The sequence below is a fragment of the Rhinatrema bivittatum genome, chromosome 15 (assembly GCF_901001135.1).
Source record: "Rhinatrema bivittatum chromosome 15, aRhiBiv1.1, whole genome shotgun sequence".
NCBI lineage: Eukaryota > Metazoa > Chordata > Amphibia > Gymnophiona > Rhinatrematidae > Rhinatrema > Rhinatrema bivittatum.
In genome coordinates this window covers 74,623,641-74,638,928 of record NC_042629.1, presented here as the reverse complement: position 1 = coordinate 74,638,928, position 15,288 = coordinate 74,623,641, and the positions used below count along the sequence as shown (strand labels likewise).

The window sequence follows — 15,288 nt, the reverse complement described above, 5'->3', positions numbered from 1 at the left end:
AGGTTCATCCCAAGGAGAGGGGGTGTGCTGCAGGGGCTGGTTCATTCCAAGGAGAGGGGGTGTGCTGCAGGGGCTGGTTCATTCCAAGGATAGGGGGTGAGCTGCAGGGGCTGGTTCATTCCAAGGAGAGGGGGTGTGCTGCAGGGGCTGGTTCATTCCAAGGATAGGGGGTGTGCTGCAGGGGCTGGTTCATTCCAAGGAGAGGGGGTGTGCTGCAGGGGCAGGTTCATCCCAAGGAGAGGGGTGTGCTGCAGGGGCAGGTTCATCCCAAGGATAGGGGGTGTGCTGCAGGGGCTGGTTCATTCCAAGGAGAGGGGGTGTGCTGCAGGGGATGGTTCATCCCAAGGATAGGGGGTGTGCTGCAGGGGCTGGTTCATTCCAAGGATAGGGGGGTGTGCTGCAGGGGCTGGTTCATTCCAAGGAGAGGGGGTGTGCTGCAGGGGCAGGTTCATCCCAAGGAGAGGGGTGTGCTGCAGGGGCTGGTTCATTCCAAGGAGAGGGGGTGTGCTGCAGGGGCTGGTTCATTCCAAGGAGATGGGTGTGCTGCAGGGGCTGGTTCATCCCAAGGAGAGGGGTGTGTGCTGCAGGGGCTGGTTCATTCCAAGGATAGGGGGTGTGCTGCAGGGGCAGGTTCATCCCAAGGATAGGGGGTGTGCTGCAGGGGCAGGTTCATCCCAAGGATAGGGGGTGTGCTGCAGGGGCAGGTTCATCCCAAGGAGAGGGGTGTGTGCTGCAGGGGCTGGTTCATCCCAAGGAGAGGGGTGTGTGCTGCAGGGGCTGGTTCATTCCAAGGATAGGGGGTGTGCTGCAGGGGCAGGTTCATCCCAAGGAGAGGGGGTGTGCTGCAGGGGCTGGTTCATTCCAAGGAGAGGGGGTGTGCTGCAGGGGCTGGTTCATTCCAAGGAGAGGGGTGTGTGCTGCAGGGGCTGGTTCATTCCAAGGAGAGGGGTGTGCTTCAGGGGCTGGTTCATCCCAAGGAGAGGGGTGTGTGCTGCAGGGGCTGGTTCATTCCAAGGATAGGGGGTGTGCTGCAGGGGCAGGTTCATTCCAAGGAGAGGGGGTGTGCTGCAGGGGCAGGTTCATTCCCAAGGAGAGGGGGTGTGCTGCAGGGGCTGGTTCATCCCAAGGATAGGGGGTGTGCTGCAGGGGCTGGTTCATTCCAAGGATAGGGGGTGTGCTGCAGGGGCAGGTTCATCCCAAGGATAGGGGGTGTGCTGCAGGGGCTGGTTCATTCCAAGGAGAGGGGGTGTGCTGCAGGGGCTGGTTCATTCCAAGGAGAGGGGGGTGACCTGCAGGGGCAGGTTCATTCCAAGGAGAGGGGGTGTGCTGCAGGGGCTGGTTCATTCCAAGGAGAGGGGGTGTGCTGCAGGGGCTGGTTCATTCCAAGGAGAGGGGTGTGCTGCAGGGGCTGGTTCATTCCAAGGAGAGGGGGTGTGCTGCAGGGGCTGGTTCATTCCAAGGAGAGGGGGTGTGCTGCAGGGGCTGGTTCATTCCAAGGAGAGGGGTGTGCTGCAGGGGCTGGTTCATTCCAAGGAGAGGGGGGTGTGCTGCAGGGGCTGGTTCATTCCAAGGAGAGGGGTGTGCTGCAGGGGCTGGTTCATTCCAAGGAGAGGGGGTGTGCTGCAGGGGCAGGTTCATTCCAAGGAGAGGGGGTGTGCTGCAGGGGCTGGTTCATTCCAAGGATAGGGGGTGTGCTGCAGGGGCTGGTTCATTCCAAGGAGAGGGGGTGTGCTGCAGGGGCTGGTTCATTCCAAGGAGAGGGGGTGAGCTGCAGGGGCAGGTTCATCCCAAGGAGAGGGGTGTGCTGCAGGGGCAGGTTCATCCCAAGGATAGGGGGTGTGCTGCAGGGGCTGGTTCATTCCAAGGAGAGGGGGTGTGCTGCAGGGGCAGGTTCATTCCAAGGAGAGGGGGTGAGCTGCAGGGGCAGGTTCATCCAAGGAGAGGGGTGTGCTGCAGGGGCAGGTTCATCCCAAGGATAGGGGGTGTGCTGCAGGGGCAGGTTCATCCCAAGGATAGGGGGTGTGCTGCAGGGGCAGGTTCATTCCAAGGATAGGGGGTGAGCTGCAGGGGCAGGTTCATTCCAAGGAGAGGGGTGTGCTGCAGGGGCTGGTTCATTCCAAGGAGAGGGGGTGTGCTGCAGGGGCAGGTTCATTCCAAGGATAGGGGGTGAGCTGCAGGGGCAGGTTCATTCCAAGGAGAGGGGGTGTGCTGCAGGGGCTGGTTCATTCCAAGGAGAGGGGGTGTGCTGCAGGGGCTGGTTCATTCCAAGGATAGGGGGTGTGCTGCAGGGGCAGGTTCATTCCAAGGAGAGGGGGTGTGCTGCAGGGGCAGGTTCATTCCAAGGATAGGGGGTGAGCTGCAGGGGCAGGTTCATTCCAAGGATAGGGGGTGTGCTGCAGGGGCAGGTTCATTCCAAGGAGAGGGGGTGTGCTGCAGGGGCAGGTTCATTCCAAGGATAGGGGGTGAGCTGCAGGGGCAGGTTCATTCCAAGGAGAGGGGGTGTGCTGCAGGGGCAGGTTCATTCCAAGGAGAGGGGTGTGCTGCAGGGGCTGGTTCATCCCAAGGATAGGGGGTGTGCTGCAGGGGCAGGTTCATTCCAAGGAGAGGGGGTGACCTGCAGGGGCAGGTTCATCCCAAGGATAGGGGGTGTGCTGCAGGGGCAGGTTCATTCCAAGGATAGGGGGTGTGCTGCAGGGGCAGGTTCATTCCAAGGATAGGGGGTGTGCTGCAGGGGCAGGTTCATCCCAAGGATAGGGGGTGTGCTGCAGGGGCAGGTTCATTCCAAGGATAGGGGGTGTGCTGCAGGGGCAGGTTCATTCCAAGGAGAGGGGGTGTGCTGCAGGGGCAGGTTCATTCCAAGGATAGGGGGTGTGCTGCAGGGGCTGGTTCATGAACGACATAGCAGAAGAATTATTGGGAAAGGTTTGGCTTCTTGCCGATGATACCAAACTCTGCAGCAGTGCAGGCAGCCAGGAAGGTGTGGAAAACATGAGGAGGGACCTGGTGAAGCTTGAGAAATGATCTAGGGTCTTAGCAGCTAAGATTTACTGCTAAATAATGCCGACAGGAATTTAGACTGCAAAAACCCAAGTGAGAGGTACAGTAAAGGGGGTGAAATTCTTCTAAGCAGGAAAGAAGAGTTGCATCTGAGAGTGATCATATTGGATGATCTTAAGGTGGTAAAAGCCAGAAAGCTGCTTGGCTGCATAGGGAGAGGACTGGTCAGCAGAGAAAGGGAGGAGATGCTGCCCCTGTACAGGTCCCTGGTGAGACCTCACTGGGATTACTGAGTACAATTCTGGAGCCTGCACCTTCAAAAGGACATAAACAGGATGGAGCTGGTCCAGAGGGGGAGGCTGCTAAACTGGGCAGTGGTCTTCAGTCTAAAGCATATGGGGAGAGACTTAAAGATCTAAACTTGTACATCCTGGAGGAAAGGTGAGATAGGGGAGATATGAGAGAGACATTCAGATATCTCAGAGGTTTCCATGCACAGGAGGCTCTAGAACGAGGGGTGATGGGATGAGGGTGAAGGGAATAGACTCAGGAAATATTGCTTTACAGAGAGGATGGTGGATACATGAACAACCTCTCTGTGGATGTGGCAGAGATAAGGACAGTATCTAAATTCAAGAAAACTGGGACAGGCGCAGGATCTCTGAGGGATGTTAGGGATTGTAAAGCTGACTACAGGCGCAGGATCTCTGAGGGAGCGTTAGGGATTGTAAAGCTGACTACAGGCACAGGATCTCTGAGGGAGCGTTAGGGATTGTAAAGCTGACTACAGGCGCAGGATCTCTGAGGGAGCGTTAGGGATTGTAAAGCTGACTACAGGCGCAGGATCTCTGAGGGAGTGTTAGAGATTGTAAAGCTGACTACAGGCGCAGGATCTCTGAGGGAGCGTTAGGGATTGTAAAGCTGACTAGTTGGTGTAATAAGCAGACTAGAGGGGTTGTAATGGTCTTTTTCTGCCATCGTGCATGCTGGTCTTTTTTCAGTTGGGCCTCTGTGTCCCCAGGCACCAGTGTTAGCCATGGAGGTCTCTGTTTTGAGGGTTATAGGAGGCAAATAAGGCCGGCCTAACTACCCACTGTACGGTATGGAAGTATCTGCCCACTGATTATCTACTCATTGTAGAGAATTTACATGCCTGCCCACCATGCTGTCCAGCATATGAAGGGCAATGTTCAAAAGCCACTTCCCCGGGGATACGGCCCACCGTGTATAAGGGTCCCTGTACCTGCGTTTCCATGGGGGCTTTCCTGGGGAGGGGTTAGGTTGGGAGAGTCAACGTGCAGAGTTTGGGCCTTAAAAAAATGAAGGTGCAGAGCTCTGCGGGTATGTTTTTCCTTGCACAGTTCTGAAAAGAAAAGTTTGCTTGTACTTTCTCTTTGAAAACTTGTTCCTGTGGACGTTTCACTTGCTCCTAAAGTTTTGAAAGTTGCACTCACAATCCTTGTTCTCTACAGCTCTTCACAGTGTGCGGTATGCGATTCCCTGCCTTCCGATTGGCTCTTCACTGTGTGCAATATGCGGTTCCCTGCCTTCCGATTGGCTCTTCACAGTGTGCGGTATGCAATTCCCTGCCTTCCGATTGGTTCTTCACAGTGTGCGGTATGCGGTTCCCTGCCTTCCGATTGGCTCTTTTCTGTGTGCAATATGTAATTCCCTGCCTTCCGATTGGCTCTTCACTGTGTGCGGTATGCAGTTCCCTGCCTTCCGATTGGCTCCTCGCTGCAGAATATACTTCCCCTCCATCACTATTATGGTTACTATGTAGCTCCGTAAACAGTCATTCTGGATTTTACTTGAAATTCCTGCCCCTTAAGCATTGGTGGAAAAACCAAAAAATTGGCTCAGTCTGTCTGTACAGAGATGGAGTTATAGGACCTCTGCCTTTTTCTAGCAGTTTTTGCTTTGTGGCCCCAGAGATCTGTTTTGCAGTTTCCACCAAGTCCCCTCAGCACAGGCATCGCTACTACTCCTTATCACTTGTATAGCACTCCTGCAGCTGCAGCGCAATCTTACCTTCTTCTCAGCTGCCCTAAGCTGCAGCTGCGGGAGTCCTTTGGCTGCTCCGGAGTCTTTGAAGCTTGGCATCTTCTGAAGGGCCGCCTTCAGCTGTCTGAACTCTTCCATCTGAACCTGTTGAGAGGAGAGAAGCCTGTGAGGATGTGACAGTGCAGACCAGATCAGCATTCTTGCACGCTCCTCTGCAAAGTGATGCCTTCTCCATTCCATGGCAGCGTGAGTGTGTGTGTGTGTGAAAGAGAGCGTGCGAGTGCCCGTTACAATCGTGATGTCCGTGTATATCCATGTCTGTATGTGTCCACGAAAGGGAGGGAGCACACGCATCAGCGCACGTGTGTGTAACCGCCAGCACCAGAAAGGGAAATACTGAGAGGATCCTAATGATTCTAAGACGGGAGAGTGAGAATGGTCCAGGAATGTGAAATATAGTCAGAGACAGACAGGAGGTGCACTCTGTACTTTATAGATGCAGCAGTGAGACCTTAATATTAAGTAGCATTCAGCCTCATCTTGATTTCAGTCAGGGTAATGAAATCGCTCCTTTAGCTGCGAATAATATAATCGTACCGGCATTTCATGAGACATTTCTGGACATCTCAAGCAGGTCTTTCCACTGAAGCAGAAAGTTACTGCAGGACGCCTTTCCTGGCTTCCCTTCCCCCATCCCTGATCGGAAGCTGGGATTCTTATTAAAGCAGCGGTCAGCGGTCTTGGTCTGCGTGAGCCAGGCAAGATGCTCCTCCTGGACTGCGCCCAGTTCCTTACGAAGCAGTAAGGGAAGGTTTCACCATTCAAAGGTGTGAGATGTAAGTTAAATTGCTGCTTTGGCTGGTATTAATCCTGGGCCAAGTCTAATTAGGGATAGGAAAGAGTGGCTGCCTTTTTAAAAAGAAAGTACAAACAACCTGCGCATCCCAGGCAGAGAAAGGAGACGACCTCTGCCAGACCCAGCAGGAGAAGAGAAGGCTTGGTGGTCAGAGCATGCAAGCTTGAGCCTCCGCTGTGAGTCGTACCTGGGCTGTGCGGAGCTGTAAATGAACATCCTGATGCGCCTTCCTTAGAAGCTTGTTCTCCTCCCTCAGTCTGGATACGGCTCCTACAAGGAGGGACAGAGAGTTCACTACATTTCCTCCACCCACCTCCCTGTGAAAGGGTTTTCAAAGCACCTCCTAGTGCGGAATCAGTGTCCACAGAACAAAAACTCACCAGGGAGCTGATGGCCTCAGATTCAGTAGCAGAGGTTAGGAAATGGCGGTTTCTGTGCTCTACCATTCTGCCAAGCCCTAGGTAGGGAGTGCACCCAAATTCTCGCCTCCCTCCTCTCCTCCCCCACCACCTCGGCAGGAGCGCAAAGGAGGAGCCTGCTGGAGCAGAGTGTCTGATCCTCTCTGACCCTGGGCATCCCCTTCGCTCCTCACAGGAGGCTCCCTCAGTAACGCAGGCCCCGGTGCCTGGCACTCGTTGCCGTTCTGTAGGGGCCCACGTGTCGGGGTTTGGCCTTACTGTTCCTCTTATTGTACAGAAGGACTGTACTAGGATTTGTGTATTCGGTTTGGTTCTCTGATTGTATTTTATGTTGCACGTCTTGTTGCACGAGTTGTAAGAAAGGCGTCTACCCCCTTCTCATATGTTTCAGAAGAATCACATAGGAGACAGACTGCACTGGCCTGGGCACTGCTGTAGCTATGCAAGTAGCTTCTTTATGAAAATGAACTACAAAAAGCTAAGTATGTACATGGACCTTGCCCTTCCCATTCCTGCAGGTCGGATGCACCCTGGAAAATCAAATACACGAGCAGCCTTGGTCTCAGCAGGTAAATAAAGCCACCTCCGGTGGAGCTGGCCTCAGTTAACCAGTTAGAGCCTTCTGACCATAATTCAGAAGCTGCAGTTACCGAGGTCCAGGGCTGTAATTCATGTGGAATTACAGCCCTGGACCTCAGAATAAATCAGGCCGGCAGCGTCTAAGCCTGCTTTCAGGTCCAGGTTCCCAGTCACCTCCCACAAATCACCCCTTTGCTTTCCAGTGTCAGCCCTCAGGAGCTGCACGGAGAGGCATGCACACTTTTCTGCCTCATCTTAAAGGCCTCCAGAGGGGCGGCAGAAGGAAAAAGGAGCCCAGAGGCTGTGGACGAACAGTTGTACTGAGGCATAAGCTCTCGGGGACGGGGGTCCACGTTCTCGGACGCATCATTAAAATGCCCCTAAAACTCAACTGGAAATGAATTTTGAATGTATGTGAGGAGGGACTTAAGAATTATTGTGTTATTCAGGAGCCTCTGGCCAACAGGTCAGTGAGCAGTGACCCTACCGCAGGTCCTCTGATTGACCCTCATAAACAATCGCACGCCGGAGCCAACTCTCCCCTCCCCCACTGTCCTCCTGCCCAGAGCCTTCCCTCCCCGCCCCCGCCGTCACCCTGCCCAGATCCTCCCCCGCCCCCGCCGTCACCCTGCCCAGATCCTCCCCCTCCCCCGCCGTCACCCTGCCCAGATCCTCCCCCGCCCCCACCGCCATCACCCTGCCCAGATTCTCCCCCGCCCCCACCGCCGTCACCCTGCCCAGATTCTCCCCCTCCCCCACCGCCGTCACCCTGCCCAGATTCTCCCCCTCCCCCGCCGTCACCCTGCCCAGAGCCAACCCTCCCCCACCCCCGTCATCCTGCCCAGAGCCAACCCTCCCCCACCCCCGTCATCCTGCCCAGAGCCCACATATCTTCCCAGAGGCCTTTTAATTCACGAGTTCAGTTGCAAAGGGCTTTTTGGTTTGTTTGTCTTACTAGCCAGACGACATCTATCTATTTTATCCTGGGACTTCATCAAGGATTATCTGCCATCAGAACAGCTCATTAAAACCCCCCCACAGAAATCAGCCAAAGTCTGACTTACACAGCGAGCAGCGGGAAGGCTGCTCCCTGCATTTGTGGCTTCTCCCGTTGGCCCCTCTCACTGGCCATGGAGGAGCAGACGAAACGGCCGTCCCTGTGCATTAGGTGGTAAGGCAGGGAGTAAATTCCTCAGGTCTGAGGTCCAGTTTAACCCCTCAACCAAAGAAAGGGTTACTTGGTAGAATGAACGGAAGCAAAGACTAACAAAAAAATATAAGAGGAAGTCTTCTCGTTGGCCTAACAATACATTTCTTGCTTAGCGTAGGGGAGCTGAAGCTCCCTTCCAAACAGGCCAGAGCCGGAGGTGATGATTCATGGATACATTACAATGGCTGATGGAAGGGGAATTCACTTGTATTTTACTTATGTGGCTTTTAGTCTACCTTTCCAGAAATGGAAGGCTGAGGCAGGTTATAAAAAACAAACCAATACATTTTCTGGCAGTCTCATCTCTTGCTCTGCCCTGCTCATTCTGTTTGCATCTCAGCCGAGCAGTATATTAAGTTAGTCCAGTCAAAGGGATCAGCTTATTATTTTTGTTGTTCACCTTTATTTCCGTTCATTCAACTGGATCAACCATGCTACTTCATCCTTTGCAGACTGAGGAAACTGTCATCTGCACCAATGAAAAGGAGCTGGCCAGCTCAGACGATCCAGTCCTGGAGCTGTGCTGACCCCAAGGCAGGCCAGGCCACACCGAGAGTTCAGAGAGCCCCGGGATCATCTCCCCTAGTCACCCCCTCCATACAGTGCACAGATCTCCTGCGATCCCCTCTCACAGCTCCCAGGAGAGGGCAGAAGGCAAAAGAAAAGCTCGTATCAGGCAGACGTTTCTGAATCAGATTTACTCCCAACAAGTGGGATTTTAAATAAGAATGTCAGGCATAGCAGCGAGCCAAGCCCAGAAGGAGCAGCGCAGACCCACCCTGTAAGTTGGCGACGTCACTCTCTTTCTCCCTCTGCAGCACCGAGTACTTCTGGCTGTGGCCCTCCAGTGCCTTGCGGTTTTCCAGCTTCAGGCTGTTGTGCTGCACCTGCATGTCCAGCAGCTGCTTTTTCATGTCCTCGTGCTGGTTCTGAACAGGACACAAGATGCCACAAGTCAGGGCTTCATTTCCCCACATAGTCTTAGGGGGATCAAGAGAGTCAGTCGTTGAGGCTTTGCGACCGACTAAGAAAAACTGGATTAAAAAAGTACTGACTGATTCTAGGAAGCTATCAAACCCAACTGGCTCCATGTTTCCCAATCAGGCTCATCTAATGCATGCTGGGACTTGTAGTTCCTGCTTTTCTTGGGGCAATCAGAGCAACAAGTCCCAGCATGCAGTAGAGTAAAACCAGAACAGGAGCGATCTGTTCTGTTAAAAAAATTAAAGTCCGGAGGTAATTCTGCATGCTGTATTGAAAGTGAAAAAAAACCCCTAATCTTAAGAAATAAGCTTTTCTGGGTTGCTTACTGTATTCAGTGTGTGCTGACTTACAAAGCACAGAGTGTGGTGGGGAGGAAGGGAAGTGGGACATTCACAGCAGCCTCGCTCCGTACACACTCGGCTTTGCTTGTCACACCCCCCTCTCAAAGAATCCCAGACAGCCGAGAGGCGTCCGGCTTTTGAGCCCTGGAGTCAAGCTAGAAGCGTAGAAAGAAAGTGTCATCTAACATGCTTGTTCACTAATGAGCGGGACACACAAAATCAAAATTGGAAATTGATTTCCTATCATGGCCTCAGCTCTAATTAAACCCAACTTGACTTCTCTGCTGTGAACTGTGGGTCTGGTGTGGAAAGATGACAGGGGCGGGTGGCACCTTAGAGACTCCCCGGTTTATTGAGGCAGGAGCTTTCCATGACAGAGTCCGCCTCATCATGCATCCGCCTCGTGTCATTTTTGCTATGAACTGAGTTCCTCTGAGAGAGAAATCATGTTCAAGATGACGGGAAATGAAATTTTACAGGAAAGAAGCCATCGGAAAGCTTATTCAGCACAATGCAAGCGGAGGTGTCACCCGCCCTCCTGAAGAGGTCACTAGAATCCTAGCTGGGCCCTCGAGGAATCGTCTCCAAAACCAGAACCGTACTGATTCTTTATTAGCAAAGAAGAAAATCAGGATGAATGCATCCCGTAGAGGGGTCCATTCCCCTTCCCCCTCTAACCCCAGCAGAAACACTGTGGGAGCAAATGGACCTAGTGCTGCCCCTTTCAGTTCCCCCAGGAAGCCTCTGTACTTGGACTGTGAACAGAAATTATGCATGGCCTGATCGACCCCAGCCTAATAATTCTTCAGGGTTAGCATTACCATTCTGATTTGTAAAAAAAGAAACCGCCAGCACACAGAGTTTACTTTCAGTCCCCTCCTCGTTAGTTCTCCCTCTCAAGAGGAAGCAACCCGAGGAGTCAGAGAGAGTCGTGGCAGGTGAGTGCACTCAGTCCTTCTGCAGGAAACGTGGGCCGCAATCCCTACCACATCCCGCAGACGTAAAGAAAAGGGCCAAACCAATTATCCAGAGTCACCCAGAGCCAGGCTTAACCCCCCTCCTCTTCCTACGGTCGCCGGGTTTACTGACCTCTGAAACACACGTCCAGCTCTTGTGATGGAAAAGCTCGGAATGAATAAATGATGTTAAAAGCAGCAGCAAACATGGGAGTTAGCCTTCTAATTCCTCTGGGCTGAAGGCGCTCCGTGAGCATGCGATGCGGATAATGCAGCGTTCACTTACTTTGAGGATTTTGTGCTGCGAGCTCAGGGCTCCGTATCTGTTCATGGAGTCTTGCTGGAAGAAAACAGCACAAGAATGAGTGCAAGGGACAGGCAGAGGCCTCCCAGTTTTCCCAGTTGTTATTGGGAGATTTGTTTTTTAGAATTTGCCTTGCATTCCACGGCCTGATTAAGTTTTGGGATTTACTCTGATCAGAGGGACCCGGTGGATGCAGTGTAACCTGTGCAATGAGTCTTACCTTCTCTTTGTTGAGAGCTTCTTGAGCTTCCAGTTTGTACACCAAGAAATCTAGAAGAGCAAAACAGTAAGAGAGACGTCTTTCTGAGCACAGGAAGTTTCAGGTTTACAAAGAGACATTTCAGCACTGTCTGACTGAGGGAGAGGCAGGATACGAACATTTGAATATCTAGCAGACTCTAATAAGCGTTTTCCATAGAATATGCAGCTGAAGGACAGGAGGTTCATCACATGAAGCTCAAATGGAAATTGACAAAATACTGGTTCACTGAGAGTTCAGAGGACACCGGATCAGACTTCCAGCAGAGGCTTCATGAGACAAAAAAACCCACAGAATTCAAGCCTGCGTGGCACAGACCCAAAGGGAGAAAGACCACAAATCAAATATGACCCGTGAAGGCACAGTAGACAGGTGCAAATAGGCAGCCGAGATGGACCAAACAGTCCTTTTGTGTGTGTCTGGAAGGCACTGTGCATGCCACCCTGTGCAGCGCTCAGTCACCTCCCATCGATGGGTCCTGATGGGGTGCAGGATCTGTGGCAGCACAGTAACAGCGCTCTGCACAGTGTCCCTTTTAATCAGGACAAGAGGCGAGCTAGAGAGGGCTAGAAGAATAAGAGAGGCATCACAATCTGCAAAGCCCGGGACAGACCCAGCGACCCACATCTTACTCAGCCAGTCTGCCAGTTCCCCTCAGGTTCTCCTGGGGCAGGGCGGGCTCACCTTCTTTTGTCTTTTTATGTTCGCCTCTCTCTTTCTGGAGGGAGTGCTCCAGCCTGGATCGGTGCTCGTACACAACTGGGAACACAAAAGAAAGACCGAGGGATGAAAGGAAGGCACTGACACCCAGCTGGGAGATCATCTGGTGAAACAGGATCCAAGTTTGCTGGCCCTCGCTTCTATAGGGTGCGGCATAACCTTTGCCTGCCCCCCCAGCACCCCACTAACATCATTTTGTAGGCCATTCAGTTTGCAATTTAGCAGTAGCTTAAACACATTTTAAATGTATTATTTACGGCCGGATTGTACAATAGCAATGGCCGTATTAAGTGTATTGCATTTTGTGAGGCGCGTGATGCTGGAACCATCTTTATTACAAAAAGGTGGACTGCCGAAAAATCAGATCGACGGGAAAACTGGGTTCAGAGGTCATGGGGCAAGACTGCAGACGAGCGTTTTATGGAATTTGGTAATGGTTGACCACTAAAATTGTCTCAAGAAAGCCGAAAAATTATTGAAAGTTCTAGCAACAAGCAGAAAAAAAGCTGTTACCCGCTCGTTTTAAAGCCGTTTTACAAGCTGACGGTGGGCACAGCAGCTATTGATTATTCGCTGTTTAATTCCGTTTTAAATGCTGATTAAACTGGTAGATTTCTGGCTGCTGCAGTGGGGGAGGCAAAGGTTACGCAACCCCGGGTATTACTACCTCAAATGCCCCTCAATTTCCCATCTTCCCCGCCCCCTCTCCCCACAATGCCCTTTCTATCCCCCACTTGTCCTTGCAGCGCTCTGACTCACTCTGCCAGGTCGTAGGGCACAATGTCCAGTCTGACAGGACCGGCAGAGCCCAAGCCGATTCAGAGGAGACTTCCCTCCAGTCGTGTCCCCCCCCCCCCCGGTATCACCTGGAGACGCCACAAAGGGGGGGGGGGCAGGAATTACAAAGCAGGAAGAAAATGAGGATAAAAAAAAAAGGATGCAAGGCTAAGAAGACGCTCATTAGATGTTTGAAGTAATACAATTCATGTATCTTTTAGAGGCTGACAGAGGCAGTCCTGCGACATCTCTGTACAAACGTTCACCTCAGAGGGACTGACTCTTCCTGAGCCGACTCCTGCCAGCCCCCACGAGCCCCCCGACTGACGAGGGAGGGGCATCGCCCTTGAGGTGGAAGAGACGGGGGAGCCCGACCCTCTGCTCTGCTTGCCTCGCTGCCTTTCTTGCTCGTTTGGTAGAAGGACCCAGGCTGAAAGGCAGCCTTCTGCGTTGTGGCCCTAAGGGTGAGCGCCTGACCTGTGAAATACCAAGCCAACGAGCCTCCCAGTCAAAAGAAAACAAAACCAGTGCACAGTACGGCCCAGGTGGAGAGACCTAGATTCAGTTTCTGTCTCGGGTCTTCTGCTTCCTAGGTCCTCCAGGGCTGTGGGTTTAGCACTCAGAGCAGCCTTGGCAGGGGGATCCCCAGTCATTGTGCGATGGCCGGGGGTAGGGCCTGTGCCCTGTGCGTGGTTCCCTGGCTGAGGACCGTCGCTGCCACCACTGGACTAAAGTGAGCTGGGAGAGGATACAAAATGGGAGGAAAATAAAAAGCCCGAGTGCTTGTGAATGGAGGTTATTTGTGTTTTTATAGATATTTATTACCCACTCTTCCTACACTCAGAACGGGGAACAGTAAGGTCAAGCAAGGCTAGACACAAGAGGGTAGCACATCAGCACATTTATTTATTATTATTTATTTAGGGCTTTTTTATACCGACACTCATGATACCAATCATATCGTATCGGTTTACTATAAACAGCGGTGCAATAACATTAACAACAACGTGAACAATAGGCGAAGAGTGAAAAGTGAATAAAAGTTACAATAAAACAGGGGCACTCGAACTGGGAGGAGGAAAAGCCAGAGTCATGGCTAACATAGAAATAAATAATATCTAGTCTCAGAAATAAATAATATCTAGACATATACTTAGGGCTATAATAATCACTAGTACTCAGGACTGAATATTATCGAATATGTAAATAATATCCTATATTCAGGGCTATAAAGTATCAATTGTTCCTGACTAAATAGTCCTACATATATCATCCAGGTCAGTAAAATATCCCAATATCATAAGGGGGAGGGGAGATCATACACTCGAGAAGGCTGAAATTCTGACCCTAGAGGGCCTCTCCTGAGGGGAATAGTTTATCATCATTTAAGCTTGAGAAGGCTTTTGTGAAAAGGAAGGTTTTGAGGGTTTTTTTAAAGAAGCTTCTGATGTGGAGGCATCTTAGTTCTTTGGGTAGGGAGTTCCAAAGGAGAGGTCCTGCTGAGAAGAAGACGTGTTCTCTGCTTGCTGTGTGAGCCTCGGGGATGGGACATCTAAAAGCATGAGATTAGGCCATCTGAGCTGCCGGGAGGGGGGGGGGGTGGCGTTTTATTATAGAGGAACTCCGGGGGGGGGGGGGTGTAATCATGGCGAGATAGGGAGCCAATGTAAGGATCTGAGAACTGGAGAGATGCAATTGCGCATTGGGGAGTTCGTAAGGAGCCTTGCGGCCGAATTTTGAATGATCTGCGGCGGACGGGTCGCCTATAGAGGCGCTGCAGTCCATGCCAGAGAATACAACGGATTGGAGGGCAGTCCTAAAGTCGTCAGGTTCAAGACGGGGTATTAAGATGTCGGAGTAAACGCAGTTTGCAGAAGGAGGAGTGGGTAATGGTCCTTATATGTTGGTGCACCGGACCCTGGCCCTAGCTCCGACTGAGCTGGAAACCCAAAGGAGCAGTTAGAAACCGCCAGATCAGAAAAAGAGCTTCAGCCTGCATCAATCTTTGCTCAGACGAGAGCCACCTGTATCTTCTTTAAAAAAAAAAAAAGCGAGAGTGCTGGATGTCTGCGATGCGATGTGCAACCTGAGGCTTTCTTGTCCCACATGCTGTCTTTTTATGGGGGCTGGCTCCTGCGATTCATAACACAGCAGATCCATGCATGCACTAAGCCAGGCACCGCTGCAGGAGCAGCCCTGTAATTATTACACAGGAAAGAGAATTCATTCCTCAGAGGCCACGGAGAAAGCCCGGGCTGGCACTGGAGTCCCGAGCTGGAGGAAGAGGCTTTTCTGGCAGGCATAGGGGGAGACTTTAAAAGCAGAAGCTTCTCGCCTCAAAGTTGGTGCCTTTCAGACACAGGGGCGACCCAGCCCTCTTGCTGGGTCTTCAGCACTGCACGCCTCATTTAATCCAACTCAAAAGAAAGCACCAGGCAGGCCTGAAATGTCGGCTGAGATTTTCAGGGACATTTGTCTCAGCCCGCTTAACAAAGAATCTCATTCTGGGGAAGCTTGGCTGCTCTGTGTTTGTGACGGGCAGTACGGGGGAGGTTCTCTCACAGTAAATTCCTGTCCAGGCCACAGAAAAGCTTCTTTTCTTCAAAAATAGTATGCAAAGGGAGAAACACGAGGACTGCGAGGAGCCATATCAAGTGTCATAACCTAGTAATGACGGCAGAAAAAGACCAACAAGCCCATCCAGTCTGCCCAGCAAGCTTCTTTTGGTAGTAATTGCTGCTGCGTGGTTACCCCCAAGCCTTATGTTACGGGTAGTAATAACAACAATAAAAATCAAGGAACTTTCAAACCCACAGCAACATTTTTACAGGATGAGCAGCCTTCCTGATAATTCACTCAATGCTGCTGCATGGCTTTTGCCC

General features: G+C 52.0%; 1 protein-coding gene across 1 annotated transcript in view; it reads right to left on the bottom strand.

Annotated features, from left to right (window-relative positions):
- Nucleotides 1-15,288, bottom strand: part of LOC115077112 (Golgi integral membrane protein 4-like) — a 42,936-nt gene that overhangs the window by 24,006 nt on the left and 3,642 nt on the right. The window contains exons 2-7 of the mRNA XM_029579314.1: nucleotides 11,594-11,668; nucleotides 10,871-10,920; nucleotides 10,633-10,686; nucleotides 8,844-8,994; nucleotides 6,045-6,127; nucleotides 5,029-5,145 (exon numbers count right to left, since the gene is read on the bottom strand). Of these exons, the coding sequence (XP_029435174.1) occupies nucleotides 5,029-5,145; nucleotides 6,045-6,127; nucleotides 8,844-8,994; nucleotides 10,633-10,686; nucleotides 10,871-10,920; nucleotides 11,594-11,668 (530 nt within the window). The remainder of the gene's footprint in view (nucleotides 1-5,028; nucleotides 5,146-6,044; nucleotides 6,128-8,843; nucleotides 8,995-10,632; nucleotides 10,687-10,870; nucleotides 10,921-11,593; nucleotides 11,669-15,288) is intronic.